Source organism: Crocodylus siamensis, chromosome 2 (genome assembly GCF_052110815.1).
Source record: "Crocodylus siamensis isolate JL-2025a chromosome 2, ASM5211081v1, whole genome shotgun sequence".
Taxonomy (NCBI): domain Eukaryota; kingdom Metazoa; phylum Chordata; order Crocodylia; family Crocodylidae; genus Crocodylus; species Crocodylus siamensis.
The window spans coordinates 91099480-91118935 of NC_143396.1; the positions used below are offsets into that span (position 1 = coordinate 91099480).

Consider the following 19456-nt stretch of genomic DNA (forward strand, 5'->3'; position numbering starts at 1 on the left):
CAGACTGGTTAGATCAAGGGTGAGTAATTATTTGAGCTAGAGGACCATTTAGGGAGTTTTGGTGAGCTACCGGGGGATGGAGAAGGGTTGCAAACCCCAACGCTTGGTGAGCGAGGTCACCATGGAGACTGGCCCAGGATCCCCTGTGGGCAGAGCACACTTAGCCAAGTGAATGGGATGGGCTGTGGGCAGGCAGGGAACAGTGTCCAGGAGCAGGATGGGTGGGCAGGGCCAGGATCACAGGCTAGTGACAGTGCAGGGCCAGGCCCCAGGGCAGAGCTACAATCTGCTCCCACCACGGCCCTACACTGTCACCATCCTGCGATCCTGAGCCCAGCTCCCAGATAACACTATCTACCCATCCACAGCCCCATCCCATCCAGTCAGCCAAGTGCACTGGGCTCATGGATGTCCAGTGTCCAGAGACCCTGCCTGCTCACCAACTCCATCTGGCGCTCTTGGCAGTGGGATGGACAAGCCTTCAGTACCAGCAAGCCTGGGTCTGGTGGCAGTGGTGACAGTGGTAGTGGGAGCCAGAAGGAGCCACTGCCACAAGGGCTGCCAAGAAGCCAAGTCTAGCCACCCCACTGCCCCTACACTCCTACATGCCCAGGGGTGGTGGGATTGGCCACACTTGCCACAGACTGGGCTGCCCACCACAGGCTTGATAAAATCCCTTGGCAAGCCAGATCCAGTCCAAACGACACATTTTGCCCACGTTTTGTTTAGATGCTATCACTCACATCCTAGAACAGAAAAAGATTTTGTTAAATGGCTTTGTACATCTAATAAGAGGATCTTTCTTACAGTTGCCAGTTATCTAGGTAACAGTTTTTCCTGAGGTGGGTTCCTACTACCACAACGATTTTGCTGAAATGTTCTGGCCCACTGACAAGTCATAGGTTAGGATCTTCTATAGGTAGGAATTCTGACCTACCACAAATTTCAGGCACTTTGTGTGAAATCATATTATAGATATGTGAGGGTAGGCGTCTTAAAGGGCAAAAGCTGTAAACTAGTTCCAATTCCAAGGAAGGAATTATGGGGTCTAAAATCATCATCTTGAATTTGAGCTTGAAGATTCACAGATGGAGTTTCCTCAGACCCAAGATGAATCCCCACTATTTTTTCCTCTTCAGGATTAGTAACTAATCACTGGTAAAGCAGTCCTGGGGAACTTCTTCTATTGTTCACAATGAAAGGAATGAAAAGCTCTCTGTTGTAACAGGATTTTATGAAAATTCTGCAGACAGTATTGGAAGTAGGCATGAGAGGTACTGGTTAGTATAACCTTATTGTCTGCCCTTCTGACACAATCATGACAAACATCCTGAAAATCATTTCTTATGAGGAGGGTTAGATTAATGAGAAAACCCAACCAGCAGGCTTGCAGAAGAGTATGCCTTATGAGCCAATTTCATTTGTTTCCTTATCATTTTGGTTGGGTTTGGTTTGGCATAATTTTGGGCTTGTGACTATTACCACTGCTGACTTTATAGGCATAAAAATACTCCATCCTCTCTCAGACTTGGAATGTCTTATCTATCTTACATGAGATGAGAGGTATTATGATTGGTGTCTGCCAAACTACTTTGCCGAGGTCCATTAGGAAAGCCTATCTACTTATTGACTTCTATGGGAATCTGATGAGTGATCACTAAAAGTCTTGTAAGTCGCTGAAATCAATCATTTGTTGGTCTCATAGGAAAACCACCTCTCCATCTGAGGAGGAAGAAGAACAGAACCTCCCATGTCTGTTTACTATATCATCATCTTGCCTCTTGCCCTGGGGACAGAAGCACCAGTGAAGGCTGCAGGACAGCTTGGGTAGCTAAAGTAACTGGATGAGGGACACTTTGATAATAATCATGTCACCTTGTGCAGTGCATGGCCAAAATAAGAACAGTCAAATACGACTGACAGGACTTCCAAGGCCAGGTTATCAGAAACAGTGCTCCCATGGGATGGGAATCTTGGCTTCCAGGATCTTTTGGGACAATCCTCTAGACTCCCTGTGGAAACTGAGGCAGGGTGAAAGAGACCGAGAGCATCCAAACAAGCGCTCCAAGCTTTGACTATAGTAGGGCAGATGAGAGGGAGCTGATGAGTGGTACTGTTAGCTGCAGTGTAGACGGAGACCAACAGGAAGCTTGGCGCCAAATATGCGGGAGCTACTAGTGATGCCAGTGAATAGCAGTGGAAAATAGCATCAGTATGAATCAATCTGCCAGAAGTGTGAAACTAGCCAGTACTGCTCATTGCTTCAGTACTTGATAGCGCAACACAGTTATGGTCCAGTACCGTGAGCAGTGCCATGGCTAAAGGAGATTGGTGATGAAGCCATCCCTTCAGTCATCTGTGCTGTTAAGCTGGAGATGGATGAAACCAGGCTCTAAAAGAGAGGTGGGGAAAATATGGCCTGGGGGTTCTGCCCACCAAGTAATTCCATCCAGCCCACAATGGATCCCTTGTTCTTGCCCAGTGGGCATCCCAGACCGTGGTGCATGCAGCAGGTCCCAAAGCTCCCAGGTATACAGCAAAGCAGGGGTGGCACAGGAGATGGACTTGGCTTCCCAGCAGCCCCCAGAGCAGCAGCAGCACACTCTGCCCAGCTGCCAATGCCCATGTCTCTACTGCCAGACCTGGCCCCAATGCCTGGGCACCCCAGTCCATCTGCCCCACACCCACTGCCAGGGATGCTGAGTGGAGTGGGTTGGCAGGTGGGGTCTCCATGGAGAGCAACTGGGACCCACACAGGCAGGGCATGCTTGGCTGGGCAGATGAGATGGGGCCAGGGGTAGACATGGAGTGGCATCTGGGAATAGAATAGGCGGGTGTGGCTAGGATCACGAGACAGTGACAACGTTGGTCGGGCCCAGGGCACAGCCATGATCCCTGCATGTCCCTGTGACAGGCACCAGTTCTGTGGGCAGGAGCACACAGGGAGCAGATCATGGCTCTGCCCCAGGCCCCAGTCCTGCACTATCACCATCCTACGATTCCAGCCCCAGCTCCTGCCCTCCCATCGTGTGCCTGGACACCGCTCTGTGCCACAGCCCCATCCTATCCGCCTGGATGAGTCTTCCCTGTCTGCGGGGTTCCTGGGCTGGTCCCCATGGAGATGCTGCCTGACTACTCCATTCACCCCACTCCCCAGCAGTGGGTACAGGGTGGACAGGTCTAGGGCTGAATAGGATTAATTGACCCCCCTCCCTCTCAGCCTGCAACAGTTTACCAAAACTCCTTAAGTGGCCCTATAGCCCAAATAATTGCTCTAGAACAGGGGCGGGCAAAATGCAGCCCACCAGGCCATTCTATCTGGCCTGCAAGGCCCCGAAAAAATTTAGAAAATTAATATTTATCTGCCCCTGGCTGCCTGTCATGCAGCCCTCGATGGCTTGCCAAAACTCAGTAAGTGGCCCTCCACCCAAAATAACTGCCCACCCCTGCTCTAGAAGAATGCAGGGGGTGGGGTTCTTTAAAAAAACAAAACAAAACTTTTATGTTGCCATAAGCATCCATTCCTAAACCTGATGCTTTATCATCAGCTCCATGGCCAACACAAGCTTTACTGTCTTCCACTGCAAGTACTCATTCATACCACAGCCCTAATGCACATTACAAAAACAAAAGCCACCCCAACAATACATCACAAATAAAAGTAGGAAAGATAAGGGCACTGTTTATGCCCTGCCACTGCTTGCAAGGAATTGCCTAGGTTAATAAATGCTCAAGTTATCCTAGAAAAATGACTATATCCCATGCTAAAGCATGGCAAAGAAAACCATGGCCAATATGAGCTGAAGGAAAATTTATTTCCTGCCTCCAAAACTGGCCATCAGTAGGACTGTGAATGGAGGGAGAGGTCAGGTACTCCTGTATTATTTAGACAAATGGCTGGCAACCTATGGCCCATGAGCTGGATCTGGCCTGCAGAGACTTTGGGTCTGGCCCATGGAGCCATGGCTTTGGCAATGTTTAGAGGCAGAGGGCTTTGTGTGCAATGGAGTGGGGAGAGCCACTACTGGAAAACTGTGCTGATCCCTGATCTAGATCACTATAGCTGAAACAAAATCCTTGAATCTTCTGTTCCGGATCAAACTGTTTTGTGTGATGACTAAACAAAAGATCTTCCCCAGCAGCTCCAAGGATTCTGCAATGGTTTTGAGACATCCCTACAAAAGAATGCAATCTTTTGGCTGTTAGAAGAACATTATTTGCTTTGGAAGTTCTATTAACGAAGCTGGAGCTGACTTCGGAGCACAGAACCATGTAGCCTTGATAAGTTTTAAGCAGAAATACAGGAGGGCTCAATACTACTTATCTGCAGATAGTGGACTTGCACACAGTCAGGGGGGTTTGTATAGCAGTCCAGGGAATGACCTGCTAACCTAAAACTTCTAGTCCAAGGGGTATATCATATGCAGAAACAAGATCTCATGCTACCATCAGTGTGCTGCTCTTCCTAAATAGACCAAAACAAGTCAGGAAACTAGGGTCAAACTCAAGAATCACTCTGGCCCCATCTAGCAAAGCAGAATGATGCTCCAACCCTTCAGCATGCAGTTCTATCCAGGTCTCCATGTGTTCCTTTTAGAATTAAATTAGGTGGACACCTTATTTGAAGATGAGGTCTTGATTCCTTACTGCAACGAACTGCATCTTCATCACCTGAAATGTGCTGCAAGTCTCAGGATACCCTCAGGTCCAGCAGTCAGAAGCAGACACAAGCAAACTTTTATGTACCAAACAATTTACAGCAGCCACTGTTAAAATTACTTGGTTTGGACAATGTATTATTAAAACACTGATTCACCTCAATGCATGCAACTCATTTTAGTGCAACTAGTTTTCTAACTGATCAGGATCATCAAAACAACTGCATTTCAGGCACATTTCTAGCTAAGAAAGAAGCTAAACAGGAAGAAGTTGGGAGCACCAGTTCCAGTGGTAAAAGGACTAATGAGAAGTAATAAAAACGTACAAACATGCCTTGTTATGCTGGCATGCAATTTCCAATAAAGATAAAGAATTCCCTGATCACCGCTACATCTCTTGCCAAAGTCTACAAAAGGCATTTAGTTAAAATATAGTTCTGACACTCACATGAAAGCCTGAAATTGGGTTAAACAGGTAGTGGAAAAGGCACTAAAGGAGCTACATTATTAACTGAACAGAACAGGGTTATTCCAGACTTATCCACACCCCACACCATTAACCAAAAGGCCAATCTGGAAACCAAAACTGCACCAAATGATTACATACCCCTTCACCCGTTCATCTGAAAGGGCTTCCCTTGTGTGTTGTACATACCATATAGGATCTGTCCCCTTATACAATCCAAAGTAAATTTACCATAATGCTATCAGGAAAAAAAAAAGTCTGCTAAGGTTGATAAATCGGCCAATTATCTGCATCCTTGACTTTTATTCTTCTTGTGTAAATGTTTCCATCCTTACCAATACCTATTACAAAATGATCTATGCATTGCCAAAACAACTGTTTAAATTAAGGATCCTTAATTGATTTGAACAGGATTACAACAGGCTTATTAAAAAAAATTCTAATAACAAAGCTGTAGCCTTGGAAAATAAAAATTGCTCTTTGTTGTTAGTTAAGAATGTTGTCTCTATACATTTACATTTATGGAGCATGTGATCCTCTCTTCCCTAGCACCACAAGGCTCCGGGAACTATCAGAGCAGCAGTGTGTGAGGACACTATATCAGTGCTCTCTTGTGGAACCAAGGATATGTAAACAGGGGTGCCAGACCCCAACTCCCCACCTCCTCCAAGTCCTATAAAATGAGGAAATAACTCCGAAGCGCAGAAGAAAAAGTGACTGCATAAAGATAATACGCCCATACACAAAGACATGGTCCTTGCCTGAAAAATGGAGAATGGACTGAGGTTCAAGGCTGAACTATCAAATCTGTGGCTGGCAGGATGCACAACATGGATGAGCTGAAGTAAACCTGCATTGTTGATGCGCCTTCCCTTACCACGTCCACTCTGCTGAAGATGAGACCTTGTAGATCGGATTTTCTTGATCTTCTCAAAGTTATCACCAGTTTTAAAGGACTTCACTTAAAAAGCTAGAGAGAACTTCCACCTGGGCTTCCATTTCAGCTCAAACACAGGGCAGCTTAGGACAACTATGCATTCAAAGAATGATGCCTAAGCTAATGTCCTTGAAAAGGTTTCAAAGATATTGTAAAAACTGCAGGAACGTCCTTTTAAGGGAATTCTTTTGGTGCTCTGTGCTGATCCCTCCAAGAGAGATATACAGATCTAGAAGTACTACTTGTATATAGCTTGATAATTAGCATCTTGAATTTCCAAAGCAAACAGGAAGCACATCCTGCCTAAGAAGTCTATTTTGTCTTTGGGGAAGAGACTGTCCATTTCATTAAGTATTTGTGAGGCTCTTCACACAATGAAGTTATGGTCTATAACTGAGGCTCATAGGCACTGAGGTAATGAAGACAATAAATAAGGAAACAGAAAAAAGAGGCATTCCTTAGTCTTTTCCTAAATATGCAGGCACTTGATAGTCCTTCAAGATATGTCAGAGTTCCAGTAAATAGTCAGGTGAAGAAAATATCAATAGCCCTGATGAAGAACTTGGTATAACTGATTCACCTTCTTGATGCCCATAGGTTCAGACAGTGATCTAAACTAGATATTGCAAACAGACTGTAACATCCCTCCATTGAAAAACAATAGATAAATCTCCTGAATGCTGGAGGTCTCTCATGACTGCCAACCTGTTCACAAAGGTTCTTGTCCCTTTAAAAACCAGACAGGGGACAAAGAGAAAAAAAAGTGTCCTGCAAAGTGCAAGCTTAAGGGGCCACCTCTAAATGTAAGTTCCAGGCTGATCCAAAAAGAAAATAAGACCCCTGGAGTTAAAGCTCTCTTTGTCCTGTGAGTTTCCCAGGTAAGTACCTAGGATGGATTTGAAGGCTATCAAAGCTAATATAGCAATGGAAGTTCACTATTAGTTTACGTGCTCTTCTAGTTTGGAATGCTTTTTTCCCCCCCAGAACCAAGAGTGCTAGAGGCAATATTTTAAAGAATAATGGTTAGATCCTGCAGAAGCTCCCACATGGTCCCTCAGCCTAGGTCCTGGTTGCTTCCTGGTAAGTTATGCAGGATTAAAGAACGTGCTAAATTTCTGAAGAACTGCCTTGGGTTTACGTTGGCATTGCTTTGGTCAATTCAGTATTTTGTTTCTTTTCCCCTCTGAGAGTAAATGAAATACCTTATTTTCTTGGCTGCTTCTAAAAAGCTTCTGTTCAGATGGCTCTTTACTAGCAATTATAAAGAATCCCCCAAAATATTCTTTAAAAAATGGGCATGCTATTATGTAGTGTACATAATGGGGACAGATTATCTGGTGCCACCAAGAAGGGAAGCCCTGTAGAGCCATCTGCAGCTCTCCAATTCCCCATTCAGTTCTGATGCAGTCGCAATACAGGTTAAAGCTGCCTGGGGACTGCTCTAACCTACGTCACTTGGCAGGGGACCATTAGCTGAGAAAATCTGCAGCAGAGTGTGCTCCAGTCACAGTCCTCTCTCCACCACTTATCAACCTTGACACACACCCTATACGGGGTGTCTAGGAGTTAGGTACATATAGAACAATTATTCCATCTCTGTACCCAGTGGGAACTCCCACATGCCATGGGAAGCCCCATCTGGAATAACAAAGGCAATTTCCACCGACTTTGCATCATCTGAGCAGTGCAAAGGCACTGGAGTGAGGCTGTGAATCTGGCCTATTGCTAACAAATGTGTAATGTCTATTTTAAGTTCTTATTTAAAAATAAAGCTAATTTGAACTCAGTGAAACCATTTTAATTATTCACCGTTTGGAAGGTAACTACAGAGGCTGCTGTACTTATTTTTTTTCTTTTTATAAAAATACCACAGTGATTTCAAAATGTTACATCTTATAGAAGTGTGACTACAGTATTTGGAGCTATTGCTGTGGACTAGCTTTATAAGAGTTTTTCAGGTGACTAACATAATAGAAGAAACAAGGAAATCAATTAAAAAGTCTTGTGTATGGCAGCACTTAGGCTGTGATAAACAAAACAAAGTCTCAGTTCAAACTGCTTCAGTGCACTTAATTATCCCTATTATGCTTAGATCCTCTATCAAGGGGTTACAAAATAAAGGGACTCTCACATACCATATGTACTGCCGTATTCAGGCACAACAGGTGACATCAGGACAGTGTGGCAGCTCTAACAAAGATCTTTGTTTTTGATTGGTTTGTCATAAATTTTGCTACGCAATTTCATCTGCAAGATATTGTGGATAATGATATGCATCTGATTTACCATACACACTTATTTTTGCTCTCTCCTGCTCACTCCAGGTACTGTAAGTCTGTAACATTCTCACCTATTCAAAGACATAGGTTTTAGGTTGTTTTCCTGTTTCCAGCTTGTGAAATTACTCCCACCCTATAAATGTCACAGGAACTGAGCCCCCTGTAATTTAATTTCTCTCTTTCCTAATGTCAGATTAAAACACGGTAAATGCTATTCTCTGGGTTTTTAATTCCTCCCACAAAGACATATCTACATATACAGTAACATATCTAAGCGAAGCGCCAAGAAGTGTTTGTTTTGCCGTGCTGTGTTTTCTACCAAAGACAGCTGCTTTCTGTGCCCCTGAGAGGATTGCTTGGGGTTAACAAGCAGAGCCAAATGAGAGAGGATTAGGAAGCTACTCATAGTTGTGGGCTAATACAGCAAAGCAGTCCTCTCTGAGTGGAATAGGCACCGCTCGCTCATAGACTGATAGTTTAAGGTACTGCCCCATCTTATAACCTTAACAGGGATTATATGACCTCTAACCTATGTTCCAGCACTAACTTAAGAAACAGGCTTTCCTCAAACCTTGCTTTATTTTAAAGAAAATTTAGGACTTGTGCCAACTTTATGGTACAGGAAACTAATCCTGTCGATACCTACAGAACAAGTATAGTATCAACACCCACAAGGCACTTCTAAACCCTTTCCCAACAATGCATCCATACCCTCAGAGGTTGTGTCCAGACAAGCATAGCTGTGCGGGATGTCGTGCTGCATATTCAGCTGTTCTTCGCACTGGAAGGGAACAGTGCACGGCAGGGAGTTTGACCCCTGGATATCCAGGGATCAAACAAACCCGTGCCAAACAAAAGTGGAGCAGCACACATCGGGACAGTGTGTGCTGCGCAAAACCAGAGCCTGGCCAGCCAGAGCCACACTCCAGCTGTTGGCCAGGCTCTGAGGAGCAGGATTGCTGCCGCTGCAGCCCCAGAAGGCCCTCAAGACCCCAGGTAAGGCTGCTGGGCCCAGACACTGCTGGCCAGTGGTGGCACAGGTGTTCCCCGGGGCCAACTAACAGTGGCACAAGGTGTACTGCTGCTAGTTGTTCCCATGGAACCAAATGTTTATGCTCATGTGGACACAGCCATATCCAGGACATAGAGGGAAATGTCATCTCCAGTCCCAGTCTCTGACTTCTCTGCTGAGGCAGACAACAGGTCTGCCAATCTGATTTTTTTTTTAACCTATATTTCGCTACTAGCAACGTTGCTGACTTCACCAGCTCATTTCACACTGAGGTGCCTTCAAATGTCCTCTTCGACAGTCCTAGTCTCAAGATGATATGTTTACATCGCTCTAAAAAAGCCAGCTTGGATACCAGAAGCCGTACAGTTTACTAGCATAGGTAAATTAGTCCAGGATGACTTCCAGGACCCAAATTCTCCCATTTACAGCTCTGGTAGATCTATACAGCATTACATTGTTCTGTTCATCCATACAGTTATATTAAGACTCATTTATACCACTCTGGTAGTGTAGCCCTCCCTGCCCACCTACCCCCCCAAAAACCCCCAAACCCTTAAAGTGGAAAGGAAGTTCTCTCTTCCCCCAAAGTATCCTCTGTGTCACTGAAGAATCGGCAAACTGGGTCAATGTCACCCCAGTTCCCAGCACAGGGGGTGCATGAGAGCCCAAGGCAACCAGAGGATCAATCAAAGCACCCTTAATGATGTTCTATCTTATCTCAGGGAGCTTGAAAGGACCCCGATATAGCTAGCCTAGGTGTAGAAGAAATTCCTAAGTGGCTTAAGAACAACTCCACCCCCTCAATTCTTAATTCTTGCTACAAATTTAAAAAGAGAGAGGGAGAGAGAGAGAGAGAGAGAGAAGGAACCAGGCCTCACTTGCAAGTCACCAGGTCTGGATTTGAAAGTGCCCTACAGGGGAAATGGTCTGCCTATAAATGAAAAAGCACATTGTAGAACTAGGCAGTTTGTTTCTAATTACCAATTCACTTGCCTGCTTAACTTACTTTTCAGTGACATAAGTATCAAGCTGTTGGTAACGGATCCCTGCTTCCCATTTTAAATCATCCCAACTAAAAGTTTGTTTCCTGGAAATGACTCTTCTTTACCAGTGCTATAATACCAGCAAAATTAAGTCTAAAGGAGGTCCACAGACAACCACATCTTTATTAAAGGAGCAATAGCTAAGCTAAAACTTTTGGGCCAGATCCTAGTTCCAAATTAGCGGCAAAAATCACAACTTTCTTTATGCTTTTTCTAAATAAAATGCAATTGTTACTGACTGCCAAGAATTCGCCAGAGCTTTCATTCTGTCCATGAAGATACTAACAGACTTCATAACTGTAACAGTGTATATGGCCTTGGGATACAGGCACATACCTCTGCACCTGTTATAAGCATTTAAAACTGGGAACTGTATTTTTTGGGCTGCATGCCTGGACCTTGATATGTGCCTTTCAGGTGACTGCATATAAACCTTCTTACCTCTTTGGTAGGGGAGCAAATTGGAAAGACCTGGGTTCAAGAAAAGGCTGGGAGAGGGCTCCTCACCTCTCAAGCCTATCAAACAGAAGGCCTGAGACGGAGACTCCTGCAAGAAGCACAATCCTGATAGACAGGAAAGGCAGCCTCAGCCACCAAAGGCTCTGAAGCCCTGGAAGAAGGTCTGCAAGGCTGGTAAGATCCCTGAAGACAAAGGGCTAGACAAGACTAAAGGGCTGTGAGACTTTGTTTTTCTGATAAAAGACGTTTTAAGCAAAGGCAATGGAATGGTTCAGTAGTTTGAGGCATCATTTAATTTTCTCGGCTGGTGCCTCAGCCAACCAGCTTTCAAGAGCCTTTACCACTTAGTGCATACATAAGGTAACTCCTGCCAAAGAACAGTTAATCAAACCATTGGCCATTTACACAAAAGCCTTTTCCCTCCCAGGCCTATTGTCAGTCTGACCTGGGAAACAAAACTGAGTTTTTTTCAGAAATTTTACAGAGTTTGCTCCACTCTGTAATTTATTCTCTTCCTGTATTTTTGCCCAATGCTCACGTATATCTTGTTCTGTTCTGTTCACCATCACATTCCATATGCAAAATGCTGGAGTGAAAGATAGATAAGTTTTTTCCTTTTCTTCAACTGTCTTCTTTTATATCCCTAGGAAGAGAGAGATGGTTTTGCATCTCCAGAAACTCCAAATGAATTTAGTGACTTGGAGCCTGGGGTCTTAAATTCTACCCATCCTGCAGAAAAGTAGTAAGGGTTTTCTTTGTATTAAGCAGAGAGCCCATTATCCAGTGGAATTACCTTATGAAGCAGAAAATCCTTCACAGGGTGGGAAGAACGTTAAGAGACAGGACTGTACCTCTGTTGAGGTGACAGACTAGGATTAAGCATCCCAAGATTTTCATGTTTTGGCCCAAGAGGAAATCAGCTTCCTAATGCCAACAGGAATACATCAGGAAAAGAGAAATTGCCATTTGGGAGCACAATACTTACTGCATTGACTATGACCCTGGGTCAGTCTGTGAAAATGAAGAGCTACTAAAATGACTGAATGTTTTGTAAAATTAGCTAGAATGCAGCACATGTATGTAGATCTAGTAGCCAATTTTACAAATACCCAAGAACATACACCCAGGTATTTAAGATCAGAATCAAACCTAAAGTTCCATTATTTTAATTTATGAAACTCTTTTGTAGCAGTAGAAATTCCCTCTAAAAGTAGGCTTTGGGGAATGATAATATTCACTTTCCCAAGACTCTTTGCTTCAGCATCTAGTCATGTACTGTACTTTCATGCCATAAAAATATAATTTATAAACTTAAAATGAAAATACAAGACTGCTTGCAGGTGAAAAAACCCCCTGAAACTAGAGTCCATCATGTAGTGTTAGCTATTTTGAGGTCTCAGCTTTTGCACATTATTTTCTTATAAAACATGACAGTAGATATTTCAGCCTCCATACACCATGAAGTGTTTTGTACACTTACACCTAAATGGTATGAATTACAGTACTACACTCAGCAAACTAGGCAGCGGAAAATGGTACATCAGAAACTGGGCACAACATCATTATTTACAAAATACACTCCTCAAGTGTGACTCTGGAGTAGCTGTAACAGGAAAGGGACTCTAAGCATAAGCCAAATTAGTTCTTGACAGCCATCTGAACTGATGTTGAGATCATGATTTATTTTCAATGGGGGTGGGGGAGGGAATCTTCTATAATGTGCTTCATCATGACAAATCACATGGCTCACGAAGCCTCAAAGTAAAAACTCTTTTAACTTCCAAAAAGTCCCCTTTTGTAGGTCATGCTCTCATTATCTTGTTCTGGGATCTGATTTGATTAAATTATAGGAAATTACAAATACTTCACTTTGAACAAACCAGCTCCTCCTGACTGTTCAGTTTTTTAAAACTTCATTCTTCCTACCCCCAGCCTTCTTACATATGAAGAAGAAAAAGGAAAAGCACTGGCACACAAGCAGAAGTTACATTATTTAGCTATTTTTCCAAACATTAAAAGAAAAAAGCATGCATCATCCCGTTGTATTCCTACACTCCCTACCCTACAACTTTGCCCGACCACACTAGTTCCTTCTATTGGCACTATTAAAGTTTGCATTTGTACTTCAGACCCATTGGCATCCCCACCCTATCCCAAATCCCATTCAAAAGAACCTAAAAGCATACATGGCTGAGTGAGCTGCAACACTGGACCTTTGGCAGTTCAATTTATGCTCCAGCAGCATGATTTATTAATGTTTTGTACTATCAGACAACACTTAGACACATACCACCATTGTGTGACTTTTGACAAGTGACCCAATATAATGTTAAGAAATTATTAAAAATACAAACTGAAGCTGTTGCTTCTTTTCTCTTTCACTGACCTAAAGCACATGCCCAAATAAATTAGGTATATGGAAAGAACCAGATTAACAATGGGAAGAATCTGATAGAATTAGTATTTTTTCGTGGAGTAAGGCAGACAGCACACCATGCTTCTCACATTGCTGTTCAGTTAAAAGGTGCACCACAATACCACCAGGATAACTGTGATGATAGCAATGAAATTATTAACCCAATCATACTAAGAATAATAATTTTTCCCACATGGTTTTTCTTGTCGGCAATGAGCTATATCATGACCCCTACAGTGGCAAGAGGTTAAAAATAATAAATAGAAACTATGTTAAAAGCTTCCCCTTGTACATGTGATGTCTGCAAGTAAGGTAATAAATACTACCATGAGAGAGAGAGAGAGAGAGAGAGAGAGACTCCTGTTGCTGATAAAAGCCTCTTGTTTCACAGGCAACTCTTGAGTTCTGCATGAAGGCAAAAGACTTTTTTGACATATTGCCTGGCTTTTTAAAGGCCCATCCATAAAGTATGCTGAAGGCTTAACCTAACAAGTCCCACAACAAAAAAGAAAAAGAAACTTTAAATAATATTGAATTTAGTTCTCTAGCAAAATTTTCTTTATACTCTTTGTCAATAAATTTAAATGATAAAGAAGTAAAATAAAAGGCTGTACAGAACTGTACAGGCTGTGGTAAATCTGACTCTGGAATAAGCAGCAGTCAGAAGCTTCAAAACAGGATCAGTGAATGTCCAAGACTGTGCCCTACCTACAAGCCACTGTCCCCTTAAAGAATTCTGGATATACTAACGTTGTGCCAAAATTGCACCTATTCCTAGAGCATTGGTTCTCAACATATTTAGATGCGAGATACCCCTTGTTAGACTCAGTGTACTCCTCGGAAAATGCCACTCTTTAACTTTCACTTGTTTTTTTGACTAGAAAATACAGCCATACCTCATTTTATTGCGCTTCGCTTTATTGCGCTTCGCAGATATTCCGTTTTTTACAAATTGAAGGTTTGTGGCAACCCTGCGTCGAGCAAGTCTATCGGCGCCATTTTTCCATCGGTTAGCATTTTTTAGCAATAAAGTAATTTTTTAATTAAGGTCTGTACATTTTTTTTTTTTTTAGACATAATGCTATTGCACACTTAATAGACTACAGTATAGTGTAAACATAACTTTTATATGCACTGGGAAACCAAAACATTCGTGTGACTCGCTTTATTGCGATATTCGCTTTATTGCGGTGGTCTGGAACCGAACCGCAATATCTCCGAGGTATGCCTGTAAATAGAAAAAAACAACAGAGCAATTCTTCTGTTACAAAAAAGTCAGAAAGGTAACAGTAGGTCAGGAAGGTTTTTGACACTATTGATTCCTATTGGAAATCCCTGGGTTTATCTTGTGACTCAAGTGCAACTGTTTGCACACCTAAGAGCACTAATACTGTGAGGCACCCCACAGCATCCTTAAAAGGATCTCACAGCATGCCATGACGTTCTGGCTGAGAACTGCTGTCCTAGAACAAAAGTAAATTCAAAGAGTAGTGCTGCAATTTATACCATATTAAACACATTTTTCAGACAGTAGCAAGGGGGTTAAAAATGTTGGAAACAGCATCCAGATCATTTTTTTTTATATAACTAATGTAAACCGTATAAATAATGTCACCATGCTAGCTTATATGGGCACAGCTTGGATGCCCTTAGGACTGAATTAAAGCTCAAGCAGTAGTGAGTGAGTGCTGTAATTAAGGTTACTTAATGTTTTCCATTTTAAACACCTGTTTCCAGCCCTCAGCACCTTTTGAAACTTTCACTTTTCAGGATGACATTTTTTCAGGCTTGGCCTATACCAGAGAGTAAATTTTGTTCTAAAACATAATTCAGTCACTCTTAGAAGCCACGGTGGAGAGAAAGTTGAACAGTGAGAAAATAAACAAAACCTCTCTCTTTAAAATTCACACCTGCACCTATTTGGTTAGGCCTCAGTACTGAAGTAGTGGAAGGGAAAAAAAGTAAGCTGTCTTCCCCATGAGAGAGAGGTACATAGCATATCTGAGTATTTCAGTAGAAATTGATTGATTTCTCTGAACTATGAGCATTCAGAAATCACACTCTATACATGCATAGCAAATTTTTAATAAATGGCAATGCAAGGTGTGTAGGTTAAGGAAGGGGATACTGCAAATATATATTTAATTTGGGAGTTCAGTGAAAAAAATGCAGTTAACGTAGACAGGAGATGTACCAAGAATTCCAAGGAATTTAAGTCCTTGTCTCATTCACTTGCACCTTTAAAATCAGGAGATGCTCCCTTCTATGAAGGGTGGGAGGTGTAGGCATTCTAGTGGTACTTAGCTCAAAAGTTTCTGATTATGAATTTACTTTTTCCTAAAATGAGGGCATTCAATTAAAAATATGCCTCATTGTTAAAGGGGTAAACATTCAAAAAACTAGGGAGATAACAATGATATTTCTGCAGGCTCAGCTTTAAATTTTCAGAGGTGTATCCCTCTGCACAAGTGCATTTCAGTCCAATATCATCATATCTTTTCAAATAATGCAACATTAAACTTTTTCCTGCTACCTCAACAACACATGATGAAGATCTCGAAACTTTTTCATTCTCTTGTACTTAAACTGTTTTGACTGTCACAATGATCCAATATAACATTTCTAGACTCTTCACATAACTTTTCCATGAAGGTATGCGTTTACATAGTTTAGGCTCCAATCCTGCAAGTACTTGTAAGTTTTCATGCCAGGGTTTCCATGAATGGGAGTTGCCATAAGTACAGAGCTAAGGCCTTAAGCAGTACCCGTATATAACACAACTTCTTTTCAAGGGGCAGCACACACTTCCTAAGGTGCCATACAGGTGATAAAACAGTTCACCGAGAAACTTGAGTGAGTCAGTTCCTGAAAACACTTACAAACATGTTTAACTTTATGGCACAGTCCTATAAAAAGTGTTATTAAAGTCAACAGGAGTGTTCATCTAAGTTACATGCATGCTTCAGTATCCTATACACATCAGCAAATTTCCAGTGTCTCCCAGCTATAGATAACCCACAGTAAGCTACAGCAACGTTTTACTGCCTAGTTGCCATATTAATCTACTTTAATTGACACACACTGATGAATCTGCCATACACAATACAACTAGATGCTACATGCAACTTTACCTGCACAACAATATTTGCACTTTATATTATTGCACTTAAGAATAAGCAAAGGACTGCATAATTTATAACTGCATCAGGTTGTGAGTGAATATGCTGGGTGGAAAAAGAGTGGGGGGAGGAGCAGAGTTAAGGTTGAGAGCACAACCTTAAACAATCTAGTTTCCAGACCTGCATTTTCAACTCTGTGACCTGCGCAAGTTAGGGGTATTGTTAAGCAGAGCATACATGGTGTTTCTAGTCAAAGGAAACATGTTATTAAAACTCAATTTTCCACACTAGGTCACAGAATCCAAATAGATTTTGCATTTGGTACTCATGAAAAGCATCACACACACACACAAATCAGTGTTGGCAGCATTTGCACACCGACTGCAATGAACTCCCCAGGCATTTTCGAAAACTGGAGGACAAAATGAGCACAAAGCAGCCACTAGATAAACCAGGAAGAATCTCACATTATTTGCCACAACTACCTTTCAATCCTGCCTGCAAAACCATAGAGCCCAGCAAGAAAAAGAAAAAAAGAAAAAAAGAAATCTATGCCTACAGCATCAGGGATAAGAAGAAACGTGCCCACATGGTTTAACTTGAGGAGCGCGAATGAGACCCCCAATCTAGATTTTGCACAGCACTTTAGCAAAGCCCATCGCTTCTGACTTCAGAGAGCCTTACTTTATTGAAGCAGGGGACAGGAAGAGGTTGGGGTTTGTATTTTTTTGGCGGGGGGGAGGGTGAGTACTACTCAGTAGCCTGCAACCTAGAAGGGGCTGAGAAAGCCAGAAATAAAAAAGGCAGCGCCCAGAACTGAGCACAATCAGCAGCGCAGCCGGAGCACAGGAGAGGCACACCCTGAGTGAGCTAAAATGGAGACGGAATTTCATCTCAGCCCTAGAGACAGACAGAGGGTAGTCGCACCGGGTCAGGGTCAAGGTCAGCGGCGGGGCAGGCTGCAGCTGCCGGCTGAGCCAGCGGATCTCCGCCCCCCACACGCCGCACCGCGCCGCACCGCACACGGCCCATCCTGCCCCCAAACCAGCCACTTCCCCCCCTCGCACAGTGACCCCTTCCCCAAACCAGCCGCTTCTCCTTCCTCCCCCGCGCACAGTTGCTCTTTGGTGGAAGTTTAACACAGAAATGGGGAAGGGGAAGGGGAAGGGGACACCCCCCCAGCCCCGCTGCCCTGCCCGGCCCCCGGCTCCTCGCGGGCAGCCGGGGGCCGGGCCGGGCCGGGACAGGACGCGCCGCGCGGGGGCGAGTCGAGGCTCAACCCCGAGCCCTGCGCGGCGGAGAGGAAGGGGCGGGGGGAGAAATATGCGGGGAGCTGCCAAGTGCCATTTCTTGCCCGACCTCTGCCTCGGCGCCTGGGGGAGGCCGTGCCCCAGCCGCCCCCGCCCCTTGCGCTGCATCTCTCCAGAGCCGCGGGCAGAGGGGATCGATCGCGCCGTCTGCAGCGGGGACACGCGCGCACACACGCACGCACACACACTCTGAGTGAACTTCAGGTGACCGCCCCCGGCCTTGCCGCACGAGCGGCCCCCGCGCCCGGGGCGCCGCCAGGGGCAGCTGCGCCGGAGCCGGGAGCGTGACCCCGCCCCGCAGCCGCGCAGGGAATTTTTTTTAGGTGCATATTTGTATGTCGTCGGCGTCCCCCGCTTGTCGTCTTCCCCCTTCAGCATCCCCGCGCCTCCCGCCGTGGGAGAGCCGGAGACAGGCGGAAAAGTTAACTGTTTTGCAAAGACAGAGAAGGGGGGAGCTGTGTCAACGTGTGTGTGTGTGTGTGTGTGTGTGTGTGTGTGTGCGCGCGCGCGCGCGCGTGTGTGTGTGCGTGTGTCCGGCGGGGGCGCCCGGCCGCAGCCCGGGGCAGCCTCGCCTTGACCCCGCTCGCATTGCAGCCCCGCGCCGCTCTGCAGGGACCTCGCCTGTCACAAGCCGCCTCACCCCCCCCCCCGCTCCCCCCGCGGCGGCCAGCCTCGCGCCCCCGCCGCCCCGCGAGCTCCGGCCCGAGCCGCCACCTTTGGCCGGAGACGGACCTCCCGGCGGCTCCATGCCGCCCGCCCTGCCCTGCCCCCTCTCCCCGCCCCGCTCCGCGGCTGCCCCCACCGGGGGACCCGCGCCGCCCGCCCCGGCCCCGATCCCGATCCCGCCGCGGGGCCACTGGGGCCGGGGGAGGCGCGGGGGCAGCGGGCGCGGGCGAAGGAGCGAGCGGAGAGGGGGGAAAAAATTAAAAGGGCACAAGGCTGTTCATCACCAACATGGCTGCCTGCGCTCAGACCTAAAAGAGGACTAACCCAGGCGGTGTCTTTGTCCGCCTCACCTCTGTAACCCTAAACTCCCGCAGCGGGCGGCGCCGGGGGGGCCCGGGGGGCGAAGGGGCAAAGACAAGGGGGGGCACTTACGTGACGAGAGGCGCTTGGGCTGCTCCTGCTTCCTCCTGGGCATTTTCCCCCCTTCTTATCCTGGCTTTTTTTTTCCCCCCTTCACATTCTCCTCCTTGGTTTGCCTGGGAGATCAAATCAAACAGCCAGGGGGGCAGGCGCAGGCACAAAGCGGGGCCCCGGCTGGCTGGCTGGCTGGCAGCGGGGGTGGTTGTCCTCTGCTCCTGGGGGAAGAGGTGGAAGCGGCTTCTCCTGCGACCAGGGGCTTTTTTTTTTTCCTTTTGCTTTCCCCCCCACCCCCCTCGTCCTCTTGCTTCTTTTTTTCCTTTTTTTTTTTGGATGCCTCTCGTTGGCTTTCCCCCCTCCCCTCCCCCCCCCCGGTCGTGCACCTGGCTTGTCCCTTGGTCGCAATATTCCTCAATGGAAATGGATCTAATCTCTGGGAGAGCCGCGCGAGCGGGTGTGTGTGTGTGTGTGTGCGCGCTCTGTGCCGTGTCAATAATGAGGGCTGGTGCGGCGGTGTCGATGGCTGCTCCCTGTGTGTCTCCAAGCCCCTAACTAACACTAATGCAGGGATCAAAGGGCAGCGGCGGCGGCGGCGGCAGCACAGCTCACACACAGGCTGGGGAGGAGAGAGGGAGGGAGGGAGGGAGACGAGACACACACGCACACACAGGCAG

The 19456-nt window shown here is 45.5% G+C and overlaps 1 protein-coding gene across 6 annotated transcripts in view; it reads right to left on the reverse strand.

Moving 5' to 3' along the window:
* ZNF827 (zinc finger protein 827) overlaps window positions 1-19131 on the reverse strand; it is a 152797-nt gene extending 133666 nt beyond the window's left edge. For 3 of the 6 annotated variants that reach the window (XR_016440763.1, XM_090036345.1, XM_090036346.1), the window contains exon 1: window positions 18798-19131. Coding sequence is in view for 5 of the 6 variants with exons in the window: in XM_090036345.1 (XP_089892471.1) it covers window positions 18798-18840 (43 nt within the window). In the remaining variant the exon portion in view is untranslated. The remainder of the gene's footprint in view (window positions 1-18797) is intronic. The other 3 variants (XM_090036343.1, XM_090036342.1, XM_090036341.1) reach the window with 2 other exon arrangements.
* Between the last annotated feature and the right edge of the window lie 325 nt (window positions 19132-19456).